General features: G+C 37.2%; 1 protein-coding gene across 1 annotated transcript; it reads left to right on the plus strand.

Annotated features, from left to right (window-relative positions):
• Positions 1-262: 262 nt before the first annotated feature.
• Ccdc152 (coiled-coil domain containing 152) lies at positions 263-21,277 on the plus strand. Its single transcript, XM_048368096.1, has 10 exons — positions 263-284; positions 999-1,041; positions 2,719-2,807; positions 5,640-5,745; positions 11,471-11,539; positions 12,350-12,414; positions 13,827-13,929; positions 15,108-15,235; positions 20,798-20,881; positions 21,155-21,277. Exons 2-10 carry the CDS (start codon positions 1,008-1,010, stop codon positions 21,275-21,277), a joined length of 801 nt encoding a protein of 266 aa, XP_048224053.1. The 5' UTR covers positions 263-284; positions 999-1,007.
• The last annotated feature ends 91 nt before the right edge of the window (positions 21,278-21,368 follow it).

The raw sequence follows: 21,368 nt of genomic DNA on the forward strand, positions 1-21,368 counted from the left end.
TTATTCACCCAGTCCTCGGTGGATGTCTGTTGAGCCACCTGGCACCTGCTGAGAAGCAGTAGATACGGAAGGGAGCGAGAGCATGTGAGTTAAGGACTCAGGAGTGGCGGGGCACGGCCAGGTCAAGGCACCGCCTGGGCCAGAAGAACACGGACCAGAAGAAAGGCAGAACGGTAGTTGGGGGGAACTTGCTTCCCTTGGGGGAGGACCGCAGAGAGGGATGGGCCGGACATGACTCAGAGAGGGCGGAGTCAGGGGCCGGAAGGACTGCGGGCCTCGAGCCGGTGGTAAGTTCCAAAGTGTCTCTGAATCCTTCGAATTCCCGCTTTTTTCCTTCACACCTCCTATGGGTGTCCCAGGTCTGCCCATGGTTTTCCCCAAGAACCTCTCTCACACCCCCACCTCCACCCCTGTGTTTCATTCCCTTGGGTCTGGAAGGACCCCGGATGCTGAGGGCGGGAACCAACCCCAGAGAGTGGATTGATGGGGGGCAGGGGCTGCAAGAAGGGGAGAAGAGGAAGAGACCCCAGGCCGGCCTCCAGCTGGTGGAGTTCAAGCCATAGAAGGAACTACAACCTTCACTTGCCTGTGCACATACATAGTTTAAGCATAGCCTCAAATCTCATAAATCAGTCCACTGCTCACTGAAGAGTTCAACAAGCATTAAACCACCAGCTTGTCACCTGGTTTGTTGCCAACGACTAATTACATACACACGCACACACACACACCTCTCTCTCTCTCTCTCTCTCTCTCTCTCTCCATATATATCACACAAAGAATATGACACACACATATACATCTCTCTATATATATCACAAAGAATATCACACACACACACACACACACACATCTCCACTGAAAATTCTAGATATAGGAAATTGAAGGAGCAGGCAGTTACATTACCTAGAGATGATTTGGCTGCTAGGCTAGTGTTTCAAAAGGGAGAGAATGCAATAAGTAGCATATGGAGTGATGGAGATTTTTGTTTGTTGCAGTGCAAGAGAATGGAACCCAAGGCCTCTGGCTCCCAAGTAGTAGGCAAGTAGTCGACCTCTGAGCTCCACCCCAAATGTTTAGTAATGGCTTTTTAAGGGGAAACTCTCTGAATCTTCTTAGAAAACCTGAGTTTGGAGAAATCAATCCCTAATTAAAATTCAGGAATCTTGTTCTGACACAAAACTCTGGTAAACCCTTTTCATTTTAAACATTAGGGACTAAAAAGAGGTGGAGACTGGAGGGAATTTTGCATTAATTGTTTTAGATCATTATACAGTTCCATTAAAGAATAATTATGATATCAAATAGTGATTTTTTTAAATTTGCTTACCAATTCATTTTGTATTTATCAAGGAAGACTGTTGGGATCATTTTTCTGCCATCAGATCAAGCTTTACTTAAGGAATTTCATATACAGTTTTACACATGTGTGATACAAAGTATAATAATTCAATAAATTGAAAATACACAGCTAAAATTCGGATTTCAAAACTACTAAATTGCTAATAAAAGAGAAGGAAATAAGAATCCTCACCTAATATAGTATCAGGTATTGTCTGTCTTGGTGTACTTCTTTCTAAACAGTAATATGTCCCCCCAAAATTATTATTAAGTATTACCTTGTGAATTTTCCTTATCCTTTACTTTAAACTAGTTCCCACACCAGAATTTGCTATTTTTTTCAACCTAGAACACTTGAGTTTCAATTTTATATTTTCCCATTCTATTTCCAGGAGGGGAGTGGACCCTAAAAACGAATGTCCATGCTTCCATACTGTATTAACCTTGATCTGATCAAGACACCTTGTAAATTCTACTAGGCAAAAGTCATTTTCTCTATCCTCACAGGATGAGTTTAACTCTGGAATTTTAAAGAATTTCTTATGATAGATTCCTTACAACTCTTACTCTTCAGTAGTTAGCTGGCTATTCCCAAAGATTACTCTTAGAAAAAAATATGTAAGGGAATATAAATATAAAAAGATTGGTGAGGGACTTTTTTGTGTGATGCCAGTCCTGGAGCTTGAACTCAGGTCTGGGTGCTGGCCCTAAGTTTTTTACTCAAGGCCAGTGCTTGATCACTTGAGCCATAGCTTCACTTCTGGGTTTTTTGGTGGTTAATTGAGATAGTAAGTGTCTCATGGACTTTTCTGCCCTGTCTGGCTTCAAAGCACGATCCTCAGATCTCTGCCTCCTGGTTCTCTAGGCTCACATATGTGAACTACCAGCACCTGGGAGATTGTTTCAACCACACTTATTTGCATATAATCTATTTACCATACAGACTACCAAACAAAACATGAGCAGAATAACAAAAAATGTTTGTGATATAACACTTAAATGTGGTTAGCATCATCAATTGAAAATAGTTAGCACTTAAAAGTCATGAGTCAAATTTAATAATGCAGCATCCATACTAATGGCAAAGAGATTGTTAGTGACATTATTGTTTCTTAAAGAAGAAACATGGGCAAATAATTTCTATGTACTCATATATCATTGCACTAATTTTAGATTTATTTAGCAAAAACATTATTATGGCAAGCATTAGAGAAAACCTATGCATTTGACAGTTGTTAATACGGAGTATAGCAACCGTTCTGAGTAAAACAGCTCAAATAGGTTCTCTATAAGTACAGGAACTTCATTGTTTGAGTTATAGTTGCTATTGTGATGCTTTAGATCTTACTAAATACTATCTATCCTACATTTTTTCAGACATGAGTCAAAGCAGCGAAGAATGTATGAAAACGATTGGCACTGTGAATCTTGACAAACTTATAAATGACTTCTCACACATAGAAAAGGTATGTAATGGCAGCAAAGGGTTGTACTCTGTAAATTTTATTTTATATAAATTTTATTATATTTTGCACTTAGAAAAATCTATATAAAACCTATCTTGTTTGACTCATTTGTACTGAAGAGTGTAGGAAAAATTAAAGAAATACTTACCTAAATGTCTAGAATGCCCATAGATTTTGTTGTTGCTTTGTTGTCAGTTGTAGAGCTTGAACTTCCGGGCTGACACTGTTCCTGAGCTCTTTTGTTCAAGGCTAGTGCTCTACCACTTTGAGACATGGCTCCACTTCTAGTTTTTGAATGAGTAATTGGAAGTAAGAGTCTCAAGGACTTTCCTGCCCAGGCTGGCATTGAAACATGATCTGGTTCTCCTGAGTAGCTAGGATTACAGGCATGAGCCACCAGTGCCAGGCTCAGAAATAGTTTCTTTGTTGTTGTTGTGGGTTTGTTTGGTTTTTTTTTTGGGGGGGGGGGGGTTGCGCAGGGGGTTGGGGGGGTGGCACCAGACCTGGGGCTTGAACTCTGAGCTTGAGTGCTGTCCCTGAGCTCCTTTTTGCTCAAGGTTAATGTTCTACCACTTCAGCCAAAGTGCTGCTTCCAGGTTTTTCTGTGGTTAATTGGAGATAAGATTCTCACAGACTTTACTGCCTGGGCTGGCTTCAAACCGCGATCCTCAGATCTCAACATCCTGAGTAGCTAGGATTGCAGGCAGGAGCCACCAGCGCTCAGCCAGAAGTAGTTTTAATGAGAAGTAGATTTATCTTTAAATTTCCTACTATCATGACTAATTTTTTTTTAGTTTTTTCCTATTCTGGTTTTTGTTGGTTTTTTTTGGCAGTAGTAGAGGTTTTTTGAACTTGGGGTCTTGTACTTGCTACTGAACCATGCTTCCTGTCCTGTTTTTTCTGGTTAATTTTTAACCCGCTGGGCATGAGTCTTGCTTTCCAACTCAGGCATAAGCCTAAGCCATGATCTGACTACTTTTAAGGCTTCCCTTGGTTGCTGGGATCACAGGCAGGTGCCACTAGGTTCAGGTAAGGGTTGAGAAGGAGTCTGTCAAAACTTTCCTACCTGGGCTGGCCTCCTCTCATCTTCAGCCTCCCAAGTAGCTAGGATTACCAGTGTGAGCCCATAGCACCTGGCTGTTTTCCTTCTCTTTCTTACCATTCCTTCTTTTCCTCTATGTACATGTATATGATCACATACACCCGCACGTGTGCACGCACACACACACACACACACACACACACACAAATTGCCCATAAAGAGTTTTTATTCTGGTTTTGAGATATCATTATGAGCTTTTTTAAACAATAAACTTGAGTGTTCTTAAATTATTAGCCTAACAAAAAAGAAGAGAAATACTATTAGTGAGAAAGGAATTAGTGTAGTAAGCTTGGAGATATACTTGGAGAGAGCTATTAAATTCTTAGATGTTTTAAGTAAGAAAATCTTGTCCACTTTTATGTAATAATGTTATTATGATCATATTTAAAAATAGCTTTATCCCTTGAGATTACCACATACATGGTTATACAGATGAAATAACAGAATGATAGTTGAGATAAATCTGCAGTAGTGACATTAGAAATATATATAACACGACTGGTCATGGATGATGACTTTTAACTCTTTAAAGAGTATGTGGAGGCTGGGAATTTGGCTTAGCAATAGAGTGCTTGCCTAGCATACATGAAGCCCTGAGCTCGATTCCTCAGGACCACATAAACAGAAAAGGCCAGAAATGGTGCTATGGTTCAAGTGGTAAAGCTCTAGCCTTGAACACAGAGAGGCTCTGGGACAGACCCCAGGCCTTGAGTTCAATCCATAGGATTGGCAAGAAGACAGAGAGAGAGACAGAGAGAGAGAGAGAGAGAGAGAGAGAGAGAGAGAGAGAGAGAGAGAGAGAGACAAAGAGAGTATGTAGAAGCTTATTCTGTTTATAAATGTATCAAAGGGCATGTTAAAAACTGTTTATTTACCATCTGCAGTAGAACAAAAAGTGGACACAACAAATTCTCCTTAATAGACTAGTAAAATAATTTATAGCATTTTCAAAAATGAAATTCAGTGCAGCTCTTTAAAAGAATGAGGTCAATCTATATATGATCTTTTATGACATCTTTTTATGACATCTTTTATGACATCTTTTTTCAGATGATAGTGCTAAATGGAACAGCCTAAGTGTAGACAATAAATATGATTATTTTCTATAAGCATACAGGCATAAAATAGTTTGGAAGCATGTATAAGGAATTATTCTTGTTTGTTTTGGACTTGTTAAGGTTTGTTTTATGTTTTTGTTTAATTTGAGACAAAGTCTCAATATATTGTCTGAGGTAGGCACAGATTACTGGACCTAAGAAATCCTCTTTCATCAGCCCTCTAAGTGACTCTGTCTACAAGCGTCTATACTAGTCAAGGCTAAGAATTTGTTAACCATGGGGCTGAGAGTTGAGTAGCTGGAAAGCAGTGACTCAAGTTAGATCATATTTTAGTTTTAATTTTTTTATATTTAATGTTTTAATATTTTACCATGGTGGAGATATGGTACCAGGCAGGGGAAGTATCATGCTGGGCAGGGGATGGAACCCAAGGCCTCATGAATGCTAAGCAAGTACCTTGCTACTGAGCTACATATAATCCAAGTCCTATCATGTTACTTTCAAAATTAAATATAAACTCAAAAGTTGGTTTATTTAAAATTATATTTCAGATTTAATTTTAAACTCAGATATTAAGTGGTTTATATTCTCACTGGTTTTCATATACTTAGTAAAATAATCAAAATAGCTGCATTGATTTGATAATCATGTATATTCTATTTTTTTCTACAGAAAATGCTAGAAAACAGTGGAAAGAATAATTTACTGGATATTCAATTGGCAAAGTCTAATAGTTTATTAAAAATAATGCAAGCAAAGGAAATCTCAATTAAAAAAGGTTAGTTGTGTTCTGCTTGAAAAAGGAGTAATTCATGGGGGCACAATTATGAATGACACTATATAATGTATTCTTATGAAGGATCTAAATCCATGTAGAACTTTTCAGAGAATCCTCTTGTTTTTATTCTTTAGCTCCAAAAGATTATTGAAACTTGTGTATTAACTTTCTTCACCAATAGAGAAACATAGAACAAAAGGAGCTAAGTAATCTGAATCCTCCTCCTCTAAGAAATGGCAAATTGAAGGATCACTATGGCGCTACAAAACCACAGGGAAAAGTTGAATTCCTCATAATTACAGCAAAATAAATATGAGAAGGTCAAAATTTTTAGTGTTAAAAAAATGAATATAAGGGGCTGGGGATATAGCCTAGTGGCAGAGTGCCTGCCTTGGATACACGAGGCCCTAGGTTCGATTCCCCAGCACCACATATACAGAAAACGGCCAGAAGCGGCACTGTGGCTCAAGTGGCAGAGTGCTAGCCTTGAGCGGGAAGAAGCCAGGGACAGTGCTCAGGCCCTGAGTCCAAGGCCCAGGACTGGCCAAAAAAAAAAAAAATGAATATAAGCAAGCACTCTACTGTTTGAACCACAATGTGGCTTAGTGGTAAAGTGCTTGCCTAGCATGCATGAAGCCCTGGGTTCAATTCCTCAATGTCACATAAACAGAAAAATCCAGAAGTGTTGCTGTGGTTCAGGTGATAGAATGCTAGGCTTGAGCAAGTGCCCCTGCCCTGAGTTCAAGCCCCAGGACTGGCAAAAAAAAAAAAAAACAGAAGCTAAAAGTATATTATTTCTTGCTATATCAACTAAGGCCAGAAGCTAAATGACCTAGTCAGTAGTGAGCACATCTAGTGCCCAGATCTTGTTGTTTTTCCCCCTCCCATTCCTACTTTGCAGTTACATAGTTCATTTTTTACATAATGTGCATTGAATATAATGACCAGGTCTTGGTTTTAATATCGTTCTCTAATAAAAAAAAAAAAACTAACCGGCTGAGTCTCAGACTGAGCAGGAAATAAATAATAAAACCTAAAGCATCTTTTAGAGCCAAAAAGTAAGAAAATGTTCAATGAGATAATAAAACCCTCATGATGGAAGCCAACTGAAAGTACTAAGCTGGAACAATTTGAGCAGCAAAATAAGTAAAATAGTATTTAAGTATATCCCAAGTATAAAATAAACTTCCAGAAGTCCTTTTATATATATGATGATATGATGTGATGAAAATGACACCTTACCTCTGCAATCTTCCTCCTCATACCCATAACCTCAGTCTATTCATGAGATAAATACCACACAAACAACCAAAGAAGAATATTGCAAAATTCCTGAGCAGTACTTAAGAAAACTATTAAGGAGACAGAACTGTCATAACCAAGAGTAGCCCACAAAGGCATGACAAATAGGTAAAATGAGGTTGATGGGTACAATCTTAGAACAGAAAAGGGGTATTGGGTAAAAATGGAGGAAATATGAATGAAGTATGAATTTTGTTTTATAATAGTTTGTCATTGATTCAATAATTATAAGAAAGCTATCACACTGATGTAAAGTGTTAATAATAGAATTAAACAACTCTTGTAAATAGACTTACCTGTATCTCATTGAGGTAAGTCTGTGATATTCCCAGTTTTCATGTATATCCGAAATAGTTGGTGCCAAAAAAGATGAAACCACAAAAAACTGGAATTAAATTATTTTTTTATTTTTATAAAGGAAAAGTTTTCCTAAGTGTGTGATACAACATTTAGGAATCAGTAAAGCATTTGTTAGTTTGATTTTTTTTTTTAATTTACTAAACTTTTTTTTTTTTGCTATCCTGGGGCTTGAACTCAGAGTCTGGGTACTGTCCTTGAGCTATTTTGCTCAAGGCTAGCACTGTGCTACTTGAGGCTCAGCTCCACTTCCAGCTTTTTGGTGATTAATTGGAGATAAGAGTCTCATGGACTTTCCTGCCCAGGCTAGCTTTGAACCTCCATCCTCAGATTTCAGCCTCCTGAGTAACCAGAATTACAGGAGTGAGCCACCAGCACCCAGCTTAGTAAACATTTGGAAGCAGTTTTAACATTTACAGGAAAACATGAGTGAAAGAACAGAACTCCTATATATTCTCCCATTCCCCTCAGTTTCCCTATGATCAGCATCTTACATTTTTGTGGCACAATTGTTATAGACTAATGAGGCTACCTTGTTGACACAGTAACAAACATTTACATCAGTGCTCATTTGCTGTACATTCTCTAGGTTGTGATGTGTATCTACTATTATAGAATCTGATTAATAATTTCACTGCCCTAAAAAGTCCCTTCATCCCTCTGAATCCCTGAAAATTACTGATCTTTTCATTAAGTCTACAGTTCAGCTTTTTGCAACTGTCATATAGCTGGGACCATAAAATATTTATACTTTCCAGATTTGTCTCCTTTCACTTAGTAGTATGCATTTAAGGTTACTCCATGTATATGTGTGATTTAATAATAAAATTGTTTTTATTGTATTACAAGTACCACAGTTTATTCACATGTTCAAAGGCACCTTGGTTTCATCCTAATTTTGACTATTAAGAAGAAAGCTTCTATAAATATCTATATATACTGTTTTGTGGGGACATAAGCTTTGCAATTGCTGTAATTGTTGGATCACCTTGTATGGAGATAATGTTAGCATTGAGAACTAATTACTATAGAACATCCTTTATTTAACTGTGTTAGTCAGCTTCTGTTACTATAAAGAATACATGAAATAAATCAACTTAAAAAGAAAAGAACTGCGAGGCGCTGGTGGTTCAGACCTATAATCCTAGTTACACAGCAGGCTGAGACCTAAGGTCATAGTTCAAAGCTAGGCCAGGCAGAAATGTCTTTGAGACTCTTATCTCCAGTTAACCACCAAAAACTGGAAATGGATCTGTGGTTCAGGTGGTAGAGCGCTGGCCATGAATAAAGAAAATCAAGGGACAGCTTAGGGCTCAGTACTAGCACAAAAAAAGAAGAGGAGGAAGAAGAGAAAGAGAAGAAGTTGGAGGAGGAAGAGGAACACCAGCACCTGCTACCGTTCTTTGGCTTACAGGTCTGCAGTTTTCATGTGACCAGTTGCTCCGTTGCTTTGGGTCTATAGTGACACATCATGATGGGACATGGGACAGAGTAGGCCTATTTGCTTCATACCTAGGTGTGAAACATAGAAAGGAAGAGACCATAGTTCCCCAATCCCATTTGAAGGTATTCCCACATGACCTAATTTCCTCTTCCTACATTATGCTTTTTTTTTTTTTTACCACCTCCCTATGGACTAAGGACCAAACCTTTAACACATGGGCATAGAATCATTTCAGGTCTATAGTAATGTTTTCATTGCACTTAGTATTTCCAATTGCTAAGGTTATAGTCTAAATTGAGTTCAAAATGATCATTGATTTACTAAGTTAATTGATACATATTCTGTTCTGATTTTTAGGAAGAATTCAATGAGAGTATTCTTTGATCTGTAAAATCCAAGAGAAATATAATGTGTTAAGGTTTGCAGAGAGAAAAAGCTATATTCGAAATTGTTGAATGCAGTCTCTCTTATGAAGAATTGATTCCTTAAGGACCCAGTTCTCATATAGAAAAAATGTGATGAGAGAGCCACCTTGTGTACAAAAATTTTAAATACACATTTAAAAAATATCTAACATAGTTTCAGTTGCAGAACTGTATTTAGTTTTCCCATCACTAAGGTAACAGTACCGTATTTCATTAACTGCTCAATTCATTATAGTAGAAAAGACAAAGACAAATGGTAACAAGGAATATTATCTTTTGATTATTCAGTTGTAGCATCTAACTCAGTAACATATGAGAGACTGGATCTCAGCTAATGCCTATCAAATATAATTTAACCATCATTATATAACTTGGAAATAGGAAGACAGAAAAGAGAGATGTTGAAAATTTTGTGTAAGTCAATGGTAGAGGGAGAACAGAAAAGTGGGAAAGGCTACAAACAGAACCTCCTATAAAGCTTTCAATGTTTGCAAATGCTTTGGTTTCTGCCAGCTTACTTGAAAGTAGATAGAGGCTGAATCAAACCAAAAGATAAACAGTTTTGCATTCTCCAGTCACAATATTCATTCTTTTTTGTTTGTTTGTTTCTACCAAAGTGCTTTGCATAAGCACTGTCTTTTATTCTTTTTATTGTAAAGGTGATGTTCAAGTATTACTGTTACTGTTACTTCTTTTTGAACAGTGTTACCCCCTCCCTCATTTTCACCCACTCTCCCCCTCCATGACCCACCTTCCTCCCAAGTTAAGTTCATTTCCAACATAGTGTCTAGTGAGTATCATTGTTGCATTGGTTCACCCTTTGCCACGTCTTTTCTGTGATTTCCCTTTTCTTCCCCCAAACAGATAAGCTTATATACAAGAAAAAGGGTACAGGCATCAAAAACAGTGACATCAGGGAATAAAACAAAGAGGGGGAAGAAACTGCAAACAATACACTTTTAAAAAAAATCCTCTTGTGTCCATTTCTTGGAGTTCATTTTGATATGCATAATTTTATATGGTCATATGCACCCAGCTATTGGGCTTTTGTGATCCTCTGCTAAGAATCAGTCCTCTGCTAGACATATTCCAGTTATTACAAATGAGGGAAACTATGCAGCCTATGTTTCTTTGGGTCTGGCTTGCTTCTCAATATAATTTTTTACAAGTCTTTCCATTTCTTTATAAATGGGGCAATGTCATTCTTTCTGATGGAAACATAGAATTCCATTGTGTACATATACCACATTTTCTTGATCCATTCATCTACTGAGGGGCATCTGGGTTTATTCCATATCTTAGCTATGGTAAACAATGCTGCAACGAGTATTGATTCTTTCAGTCAATGAAATGCAGATTATTTTTATTCCAGAGCTGCTTCACTTATCCCTTCCCTGCTCCAGCTTACTGTAATATTGCCTATTGAAAAAAGATATTTCCTATTGTTCTATCAACCAACCAGCAAATATTTGTAGATTACTACTGTGGAACATAACTCTTAGTCATGGAAGAAATGATAAACAAAACACAAATAGTCCCTGCTATTATAGACCTTACAACTAAGTGCACTAAGTCACAGAAATTTTCACCACTGTTCTGCATCAAAAATGTGGACGCTGCTGGTGGTGACCAAGATTGTAATAAAGGCTTGAGTGTAAATGTTCTTACTTTTGGGGTGAAAGTTATATCTCCCCTTATTTCAGAAGCCATTGGTACCAATGTTGTCAGTGCCATACAGTACTACCAATGGGCTTTTAATCTTTCTATTTATTGTCTGCTTACTAGCATGAATGCTAATATGTTGGCTGACAGTGATTATGGGAGATACCATCTTACACCTCACCATCTCTAGTTCTGTACCATTAAGTAATAGAGAATTGTCCTATTCGAGAAGGATACAGCTGTACTATCCTTAGAATGTTCTTTTCATAGATGATTTGTATAGAATCAGTCATGGTCCCCAGACTTGTCCAGGTATGCTTTCAGGGAAGATCCCTAGTATACTGTGCCTTTAGAAACTCATTACTAAATCTTGGTATTTATTTGACATAAAAGGTGATTTAAAAGTATGTAATTTACACTGAGATGCTTATTTATTAAGATCTCACTATTGTCAGTTACGTAAGTGTAATTTAATTATTTCACTTGAGAAATTAAAAGGAAGGATTTTTCATACAAATTCATCTTTATGTTTTAGAATGTACTACTCTTCATAATATGATAAAAGGGCTACAACAGACCATTGAATATCAACACAATTTGAAAGGTGAGCAAAATATGTAACAAAAGTTGGATTTTTGAAAACCTTTAAAATAGAAATATTAACACTCCTGACTGAAAGTTCCTTTTAATTTGGATTTGTTCATACTTTCCTAAATGATTATGTAATAAGCAATGCTGTGCTGAACAGAACAATTTAGTCATAATCCGTCTGTCATGGGCATCCGGAGGTGTTTTATACGTCATGATAGTTCTTACATTTGTTTCTAAAACATTTGAGATGTTTTCCAGTGGGGGATGGTTCTAGCATCCCTGCAAATATCAGGTTTATGGATACTCAAGTCTCTTACATAAAATGGCACAGTATTTGCATATAACCTATTTACATCATCCTCTCTACTTTAGCAGAGGATCACTTAATACCTGCATAAGAAGGCTATACATATTTAGTATAGACACAAGTTTTTTATAATATATATATATATACTTATTGTTTGGTTGGTTTTTCTTGGCCATGGAGCTTGAACTTGAGGCCTGCACACTATCTCTGAGCTTTTTCTCAAGGCTAGTGTTCTAACACTTTGAATCACTGCACCACTTCAAGTTTTCTGGTGATTAATTAGAGATAAGAGTCTCCGCCTGAGCTGGCTTTGAACTGTGATTCTCAGATCTCAGCCTCCTGAGTAGCTAGGATTTCGGGTGTGAGTCACCAGCACCTGGCTTATATTTTTGGTACACAAATGCAGTGAAGCAACTATATTTAATAATATGGCACAGTGCTGGACACATGTTTATTGAATATATACATGACTAAAGAATATTACATGTATGCCCATTTATTTTTATTTTTACACAGGTGAAAATGAACAACTAAAAAGAAATGCTGATCTTATGAAAGAAAAGTTAAAATCCCATGAACAGGTAAACTTAGACAGCATTTGCATTCATTCAAGTCCTTGCAGAGCATTTATTTGTTCCAATAAGAAAAAAAGGTTATCTTTATTAATAAGCATAGCCAAGGTTTATGTCTATGTGGACATATGTATTTGTACCTCTATGTATTCAGAAATATTTTAAAAAATGAACATTTGTTTTACCAGTGAGATCTTAATCTTTTTACGAAACAGAATCTATTAATTTATCATTTGCATTACTGTATCTACCTACCAAGAAGAGATGCAGTTCTTTTGCTACATATTTTCAAGTAGTGTTAATAGCATCTCTAGATACTCTGTTGACCAGCACTTTTTAAACTTTTGATTATGAAACAAATTTAGCCTATATGTTTTGTGATTAGGGTAATTATTGCCCCATCATAGAGGGAATATCTTATGTGGATCCCAAATTAATTGTTTCCAAGGGCCATGAAAATCTCTGCTACATTTTCTTACCTCCTTTAGGAACAGTATAGTAAGAGCAATTACAGAGTATATAACACAGTACCTTAAAACAATGTGACTCATAGAGACTATGGATGTTGGAGAACTGTGACTGGCAAGATATTGATCAAGCAATGCAAAATTTCAGTTAGGAATAAATTTGCCCTACTGTACAATGTGGTGATTATAGTTAATAAAAATATATAATATACTCAAAAATTGCAAAGAATAAATTTTAAATGGTCTTAGTTCAAAAGGTATGTGAGATAATGTGTATGTTAATTTTTTGTTTTACCATCCCATCATGGATAAATACATTTTAAAAAGTTGTGTAGTGTAAATGTAGGTACTTTTTCCTCAATTAAAGTTACTTGGGTGCCACTGGCTCATACCTGTAATTATAGCTACTCAGGAGACTGAAATCTGAGGATCACAGTTCAAAGTCATCCTGGGCAGGAAAGTCTATAAGAGATCTGAAGATCACAGTTCAAAGCCAGCTGGCACAGGAAAGTCAGTGAGATGCTTATCTCCAATAAACTACTCAGAAAAAGCCAGAAGTGGAGCTATGTATCTAGTGGTAGAGCACTAGCCTTAAGCAAAACAAACTCAGGAACAGCACCCAGGAGTGAGTTCAAGTGCCAGGATCAACACCAAAATAAAAAAAGAAAGAGAAAATGAACATTTATAAATACAAAAAAACAATTGCACTTTCTCAAAGGTTATTATTCAAGCAGTGGTCAATGCTTTACCCTCCAGGTATTGTTACAGGTTTGGGCATGTAGCTCAGGGGAAGAGCACATTCTTTGCATAGATGATGTACTGCATTCTTATGCAGGTACTAGCATTAGCTATGACTGCATATCAAAAATCAATACAAACGGAAAAATTTATCCTCCTAGTTAATAAAATATTATGTATTCATGCTTAAATTTAAATGTATATATTAATATCTAGGAATATAAGAAGAATATTGCCAAACTTCTAAATGAAATGAAAACCAAAGAAGAAGTACATAAGATAGAAATAAGCAAGCTTTATCAGGATTTGCAAAAAAAAGGTGAGTTGTTTTTTAATTTACTGAGTTCTAAGACATTACAATAGATATTTGTTCAGTAAGAACCAATATTCCTTTTAGTGCTATTTATTTTATTTTTGCTATTTTATTAACAAGTATGAGTTGAACAAAGGAGTTTTGTTGTGACTTTTCCATATATACATATAATATATCAAGATAACAAATTCACCCTCTCATCTAGGCATCAGTGGCTCATGCCTATAATCCTGCCTACTTGGAATGCTGAGATCAGAAAGATCATGGCTCAAGGCCAACCTATGCAGAAATTTCATGACTCATTCTCAATAGGTAGACAATCTTGTCATTCCAGCTCATGGAAGATTCAGATCAGGAAGTTCAGAGTTCAACGCCAGCCCAGGCAGAAAGTGTGTAATAACTCCAATTCAGTTGAAGAATCTGAGCATAGTGGTACACTCCTAAAAATAGGCAAATTGAAGCCCAGAAATGCACCTAGGGAAAAATGTTCACCCTTATCATATCCCCATATCATCCTCTTTATTGAAATAATTTCATCTGGTTTTATTGATCTATTTTCACATAGAGAGAGAGAGAAAGTGGACTTCATCTATATTCATCCCCTGTACCCTTTCCCTTTACCTCTGTTTCACATAATATATCCATGAAAGCATTCTATAACCTCTGAATTCTTTTCTGTAGTCTCTGCAGTTGTGGCATTTCCATTACTCCTAGTCTTGGTTATTGCTTTCTCTTGAGCTTTAAGGCCATCCCAACACTTTGCTCCATTTTCTGGGAGTTTTGTAGGGTAACATATGCCCCTAAAGAGCAATGGTTAGGCTTGAAGGTATTAACCACCAATTCCCAGCTACCATATAAAGCAATTTTTAAAATATATTTTATGAATGAAATTTACCTCCTATGAATTCTTTTTTTTTTTTTGGCCAGTCCTGGCCCTTGAACTCAGGGTCTGTGCACTGTCCCTGGCTTTTTTTTGCTCAAGGCTACTTGAGCCCCAGCGCCACTTCTGGCCGTTTTCTGTATATGTGGTGCTGGGGAATCGAACCCAGGGCCTCATGTATACAAGGCAAGCACTCTTGCCACTAGGCCATATCCCCAGCCCCCTCCTATGAATTCTTTAAAATACTGAAGAAATAAAAACATGGTTTTTAATTTTTCAATCACTGAATTTTTGTTTTATTCAGTTGAATTCAATGAAGAAAAACACAAAGAACAAATAGAGAAAAAGGAAATGGAGATTTCGGAGTTAAATACAAAATTAAGGGCTCAAGAAAATGAAAAACAAAACGAAATAATGAAACTACGTATAGAGGTAAGTTTTCAAAGAATCTGCCAAACTTGAGGACACTTTCATTAGTCTAAACTATGCTTTGATAATTTTAATCACATTGAGATGCATTCCAGGACTAGCAATGATCCTGTTAGAGGACTGCTTGTGTGCCCATCATTCAGCCAAGGCTGAAATTTTTCAGCAAAGGCTCAACCAACAAGCAGCTGTGGGCCACACTGCCTTGAGTGGCTACACTGCATCTGACATGTAGGTAGAACCTTCTGGGAGGTCCTGGTTCCCACAATGTTGTTTCCCCCAACAACTCAGGAATTTCCTGCATTTTAAAATCAAGTATATTTAGATTTCATCAAACCACCTTTCCAACATGGAGAGCTCATTTCTAATTTTCAGATCTTCAGTATTGGTCTTTCCCTAGCAGAAATTGTGGAACTTTTAGTAAACCAATTATTTGGGATTAAAAATGAATAAATATCTACCGACTAAATTTCTGTGAAACTATATAAGTACAAATAAACCAAATTTCTTGAGAAAAAATTCTAAGAGATTACAAATAAAGTATCTTCTAGGCAGAGGACCTAGCACTTTGTTCTAATACCTTTTCAGCAGGCTATTTAACCTAAAAGAATCTCAGAGATGCTGATATTTTGACAAAATTTTGCCTTTAATTTTTTCCCTGAAATTCTACCAACCCCTCTCCATTATTCCATTACTTCTCCTCATTCAACTCCCACTTTAGTTAAGGCAATTTACTCTTTCTTTTCTAGAACTTTTCTAGATTTTTAGAGTGTTAGATTAAGCATTATTTTCCATCATTGGGCAGAAAAGGAATTTATATTGACATTAGAAGTCAACTGAAGTCAACTGAACTGCTGCTTCTGCTTCCACCACCCTCTAAGTGTACCCACAAATGAAAGAGAACACTGGATGGCCAGCTGAGATACAGTAGGCTGTCTCACCATTTATAACCACCTTCTAATCTACTGGCTGGGAATTTGCATTTTCTTTGCTAACTGAACCTTGTTGCATGTCTATGAGTTTAGCTATGCTATCTGACTGGTACCCAGAACTTTTGTTGTTTGTCCTCATTATAACTATCATTCCTCTCCTTAAACACAATCTTGTAAAGAGTTTAGTCTTTCACAGTGTCTATATCAAACTAAATCTGAAAGGAAGAATTACAAGGGAATGTTGGGGTTTGGGGGGGGAGGAGGAGGGAACTTCTTGTAAGAAGAGCCTATGAGAATTTTTTTTAATTCAAATTTTTATTATCAAACTGATGTACAGAGAGGTTACAGTTTCATACGTTAGGCATTGGATACATTTCTTGTACTGTTTGTTACCTTGTCCCTCATACCCCCTTCCCTCCCCCCTTTTCACTTCCCCCCCCCCCCGTAGGTGTTCAGTTCACTTACACCAAACAGTTTTGCAAGTATTGCTTTTGTAGTTGATTCTCTTTTTTTACCCTGTGTCTCTCAAATTTGGTATTCCCTTTGAATTACCTACTTCCAATACCAGTAAACACGGTTTCAATGTACTCAGATAAGATTACAGAGATAGTGTAGGTACAACCACAGGAAGGTGATACAAGAACATCATCAATAATAGAAGCTACAGATACACATATGACGTTGAAAGTAGTTACAACTGTGATATAACAATTGTTTCCATAACATGGAGTTCATTTCACTTAGCATCATCTTTTTTTTTTTTTTTTTTTTTTTTGGCCAGTCCTGGGGCTTGGACTCTGGGCCTGAGCACTGTCCCTGGCTTCTTTTTGCTCAAGGGTAGCACTCTGCCACTTGAGCCACAGCGCCACTTCTGGCCATTTTCTGTATATGTGGTGCTGGGGATTCGAACCCAGGGCCTCATGTATATGAGGCAGGCACTCTTGCCACTAGGCTATATCCCCAGCCCTACTTAGCATCATCTTATGTGGTCATAAGGGTATAGCTATTGGGCCTTGTGATGCTCTGCTATGACTTGCCTAAACCTGTACTAATTATTCCCAATAAAGAAGACCATAGAGTCCATGTTTCTTTGGGTCTGGCTCATTTCACTTAGTATAACTTTTTCCAAGTCCTTCCATTTCCTTACAAATGGAACAATGTCATTCTTTCTGATAGAGGCATAAAATTCCATTGTGTTTATGTACCACATTTTCCTGATCCATTCGTCTACTGAGGGGCATCTGGGTTGGTTCCAGATTCTTGCTATGACAAATTGTGCTGCGATGAACATTGTTGTGCTGGTGGCATTACTGTGATTTTGTTTGTGGTCTTTTGGATAGATACCCAAAAGTGGGGCTGCTGGGTCATAGGGGAGTTCTATATTTAGCCTTCTGAGGAATCTCCATACTGCTTGCCAGAGTGGCTGAACCAGTTTACATTCCCACCAACAATGAAGTAGGGTTCCCTTTTGGCCACATCCCCTCCAACAATTGCTATTATTAGTTTTCTTGATATATGACATTCTTGCTGGGGTGAGATGGAATCTCAATGTTGTTTTGATTTGCATTTCCTTTATGGCCAGTGATGTAGAGCATTTTTTCATATGTATATTGGCCATTCTCATTTCCTCATCAGAGAAGTTTCTTTGTAAGTCTTTAGCCCACTTGATGAGGGGGCTATTGGTTCTTTGCGGTTTTGTTTTGGAAGAAGGTAATTTTTTTAGTTCTGCATATATTTTAGAGATGAGGACTTTGTCTGTTGAATGTCCGGTAAAGATCTTCTCCCAGTCTGTGGGCTTTCTGTTTATCTTGCGAGCTATGTCCTTTGCCGTGCAGAAGCTCTGCAGTTTGATGCAGTCCCATTTGTCCAACCTTTCTTTGATTTGTAGCCTTTCTGGGTCTTTGTTAAGGAAGTTCCGTCCTGCTCCAAGGAGCCCAAGTGTTTCTCCTACTCCTTCCTTTAGTGTTTTCAGGGTGTCTGTTTTGATTTCAAGGTCTTTAATCCATTTGGAATTGATTTTGGTGCAGGGTGATATATAAGGATCTAGTTTTAGTTTGTTGCATGTGTTGAGCCAGTTTTGCCAGCACCACTTGTTAAAGAGGCTATCTTTCTTCCATACTATTGTTTTAGCTCCTTTATCAAAGATTCAGTAGGCGTAGTTCTGTGGGTTCAATTCTGGGTCTTCAATTCTGTTCCATTGGTCTTCAGGCCTGTTCCGGTGCCAATACCAAGCTGTTTTTATTACTATAGCTTTATAATACAGCTTGAAGTTGGGTATTGTAATTCCTCCAGCACTGTTCTTTCTGCTTAGGAGTGTTTTTGCTATTCTAGGTCTTTTATTGTTCCATATGAATTTCTGGATTGCTTCCTCTATTTCATTAAAGAATGGTGTTGGGATATTAATGGGTATTGCATTGAATTTGTAGATAGCTTTTGGCAATATTGCCATTTTGATTATATTAATCCTCCCAATCCAGGAGCATGGGAGGTTTTTCCATTTTCTTAGTTCTGACTTAATTTCATTTTTCAAGCTTTTAAACTTCTCATCAAAGAGGTCTTTCACTTCTTTGGTTAAGGTTATTCCTAGGTATTTTATGTTTTGGGGGGCTATTGCAAAAGGAGTTGCTTTCCTGATTTCAGCCTCGGTCTTCGGGTTGTTAGCATAGAGAAAGGCCATTGATTTTTGAAGGTTTATTTTATATCCTGCAACTTTGCCCTATGAGAATATTTTAACTTGATTCAGTTTAATTCAAATGAGCAAAAATTCTAACTAAGTTGAAAAATCAAATCAAAAAAACTCAAAAGTCTCTACAAATCTTCCTGACAAAAAATACACTCATGGTAATGGGAAATACTTTTATCTACCTTTAATTGAAACTAGCTTCTCAGCTATGGAAGAATCACATAGCCCAGTGGTAGAGCATGTACAAGGAAGAACCTGAATTAATCCCCAGCAAAATAAGAAAAAAAGTCATACTTTACATGGAAAGATTACACCCAGGGTTTATGATAGCACCAGGCATTTGGTAATTTTAAAGCTCCCCAGGTATTTTTTTTTTTTTTTTGGCCAGTCCTGGGCCTTGGACTCAGGGCCTGAGCACTGTCCCTAGCTTCTCTTTGCTCAAGGCTAGCACTCTGCCACTTGAGCCACAGCACCACGTCTGGCCGTTTTCTACATATGTGGTGCTGGGGAATCGAACCCAGGGCTTCATGTATATGAAGCAACACTCTTGCCACTAGGCCATATTCCCAGCCCTCCCCAGGTAATTTTAACATGTAGCCAGATGTCCTTTTTTTCTTTAGAATTGTTTCTTGGGCTGGGAATATGGCTTAGCGGTAGAGTGCTTACCTTGCATGCATGAAGTCCTGGGTTTGATTCCTCAGCACCACATAAACAGAAAAAGCCAGAAGTGGCACTGTGGCTCAAATGGTAGAGTGCTAGCCTTAAGCAAAAAGAAGCCAGGAACCAACCCAGATGCCCCTCAGTAGACGAATGGATCAGGAAAATGTGGTACATATGCACAATGGAATTTTATGCCTCTATCAGAAAGAATGACATAGCCCCATTTGTAAGGAAATGGAAGGACTTGGAAAAAATTATACTAAGTGAAGTGAGCCAGACCCAAAGAAACATGGACTCTATGGTCTCCCTTATTGGGAATAATTAGCACAGGTTTAGGCTAGTCACAGCAGAGGTTCACAAGAGCCCAATAGCTATACCCTTATGAACACATAAGATGATGCTAAGTGAAATGAACTCCATGTTATGGAAACGATTGTTATATCACAGTTGTAACTACTTTCAACATCCCATGTGTATCTGTAGCTTCTATTATTGATGATGTTCTTGTATCACCTTCCTGTGGTTGTACCTACACTATCTCTGTAATCTTATCTGAGTATTTTGGAAACCGTGTATACTGGTATTAGAACTAGGAAATTGAAAGGAAATACCAAAATTTGAGAGACACAGGGTAAAAGAAGACAAACAACTACAAAAGCAATACTTGCAAAACTGTTTGGTGTAAGTGAACTGAACACCTCATGGGGGGAAAGGGAAAGGGAGAGGAGGGAGGGGGGTATGAGGGACAAGGTAACAAACAGTACAAGAAATGTATCCAATGCCTAACGTATGAAACTGTAACCTCTCTGTACATCAGTTTGATAATAAAAATTTGAAAAAAAAAGAAGCCAGGGACAGTGTTTAGGCCCTGAATTCAAGCCCCAGGACAGGCAAAAATAAATCAATAAATAATAAAATGGTTTCTTAAAGGCTTTATTATCTATTATACATGGAATGCACTTGAATTACAAAGTCTGTGCCAAAGGATATCATTGATTATGCTTATAAGAAATAATTGTTGCTGGGCAATGGTGGCTCACGCCTGTAATCCTAGCTATTCAGGAGACTGAGATATGATCTCAAAGCCAGGCAAGAAATTCCATGAGACTTGTATCTCCAATTCACCACCGGAAAACCAGAAGTGGAGCTTTAGCACAAAGTGCTAGAGCATTAGCCTTGAGCAAAAGAGCTCAAAGATAGTGCCCAGGCCCTGAGTTCAAACCCCATAATCCAAAAAAAAAAAAACTTTCCAGTTAGAAGATTCTAATACCTTTCTTTTTAAATTTGGTTCAGTTTGATGCCAAACTAGCAAGAGTTCAGAGCAAATCAAAATCATATGCAGATGCTACTGTTTTGCCCCAGAGTATCTACAGAAGGGTATGTAAGTTTTCTCCCATGATTATAACTTAAGAAATTAATTTCCTTTTTTCCATTAAAATTACTTAATATGTATTTAAAACATTTAATTATTTTCTTGTATCCTTATGCTATTTTTCCCCTTCAAATTACATACAATTGAAGTTATAACCTTTCAAAGTAGAGTTTTTATGTAAGCTTTAACTAGAATTGTATTTTTGATATTTTGGTCATTCCTTATACCTAATCTCATTATTTATGAGTTGTATTAACATTTTTTTCTGCTTCATTTAGAAGCTTCAGCATCTTCAAGAAGAGAAAAATAAGGAAATTGCAGCTCTTCGTAATACCATTAGAGATTTAGAGCACCGCCTTTCTGTTGGCAAAAACTTTAACTTTAAGCGTAAACGGTTTTGAGCACAGTGACAAATGTGTTATTCATATTTTAAGCAATTAAGAAATTCAGTTCTCATTTAAGTATAAATACACTGCCTACATAATAAAAGAA

This window comes from Perognathus longimembris, chromosome 19, assembly GCF_023159225.1.
Source record: "Perognathus longimembris pacificus isolate PPM17 chromosome 19, ASM2315922v1, whole genome shotgun sequence".
Lineage (NCBI taxonomy): Eukaryota > Metazoa > Chordata > Mammalia > Rodentia > Heteromyidae > Perognathus > Perognathus longimembris.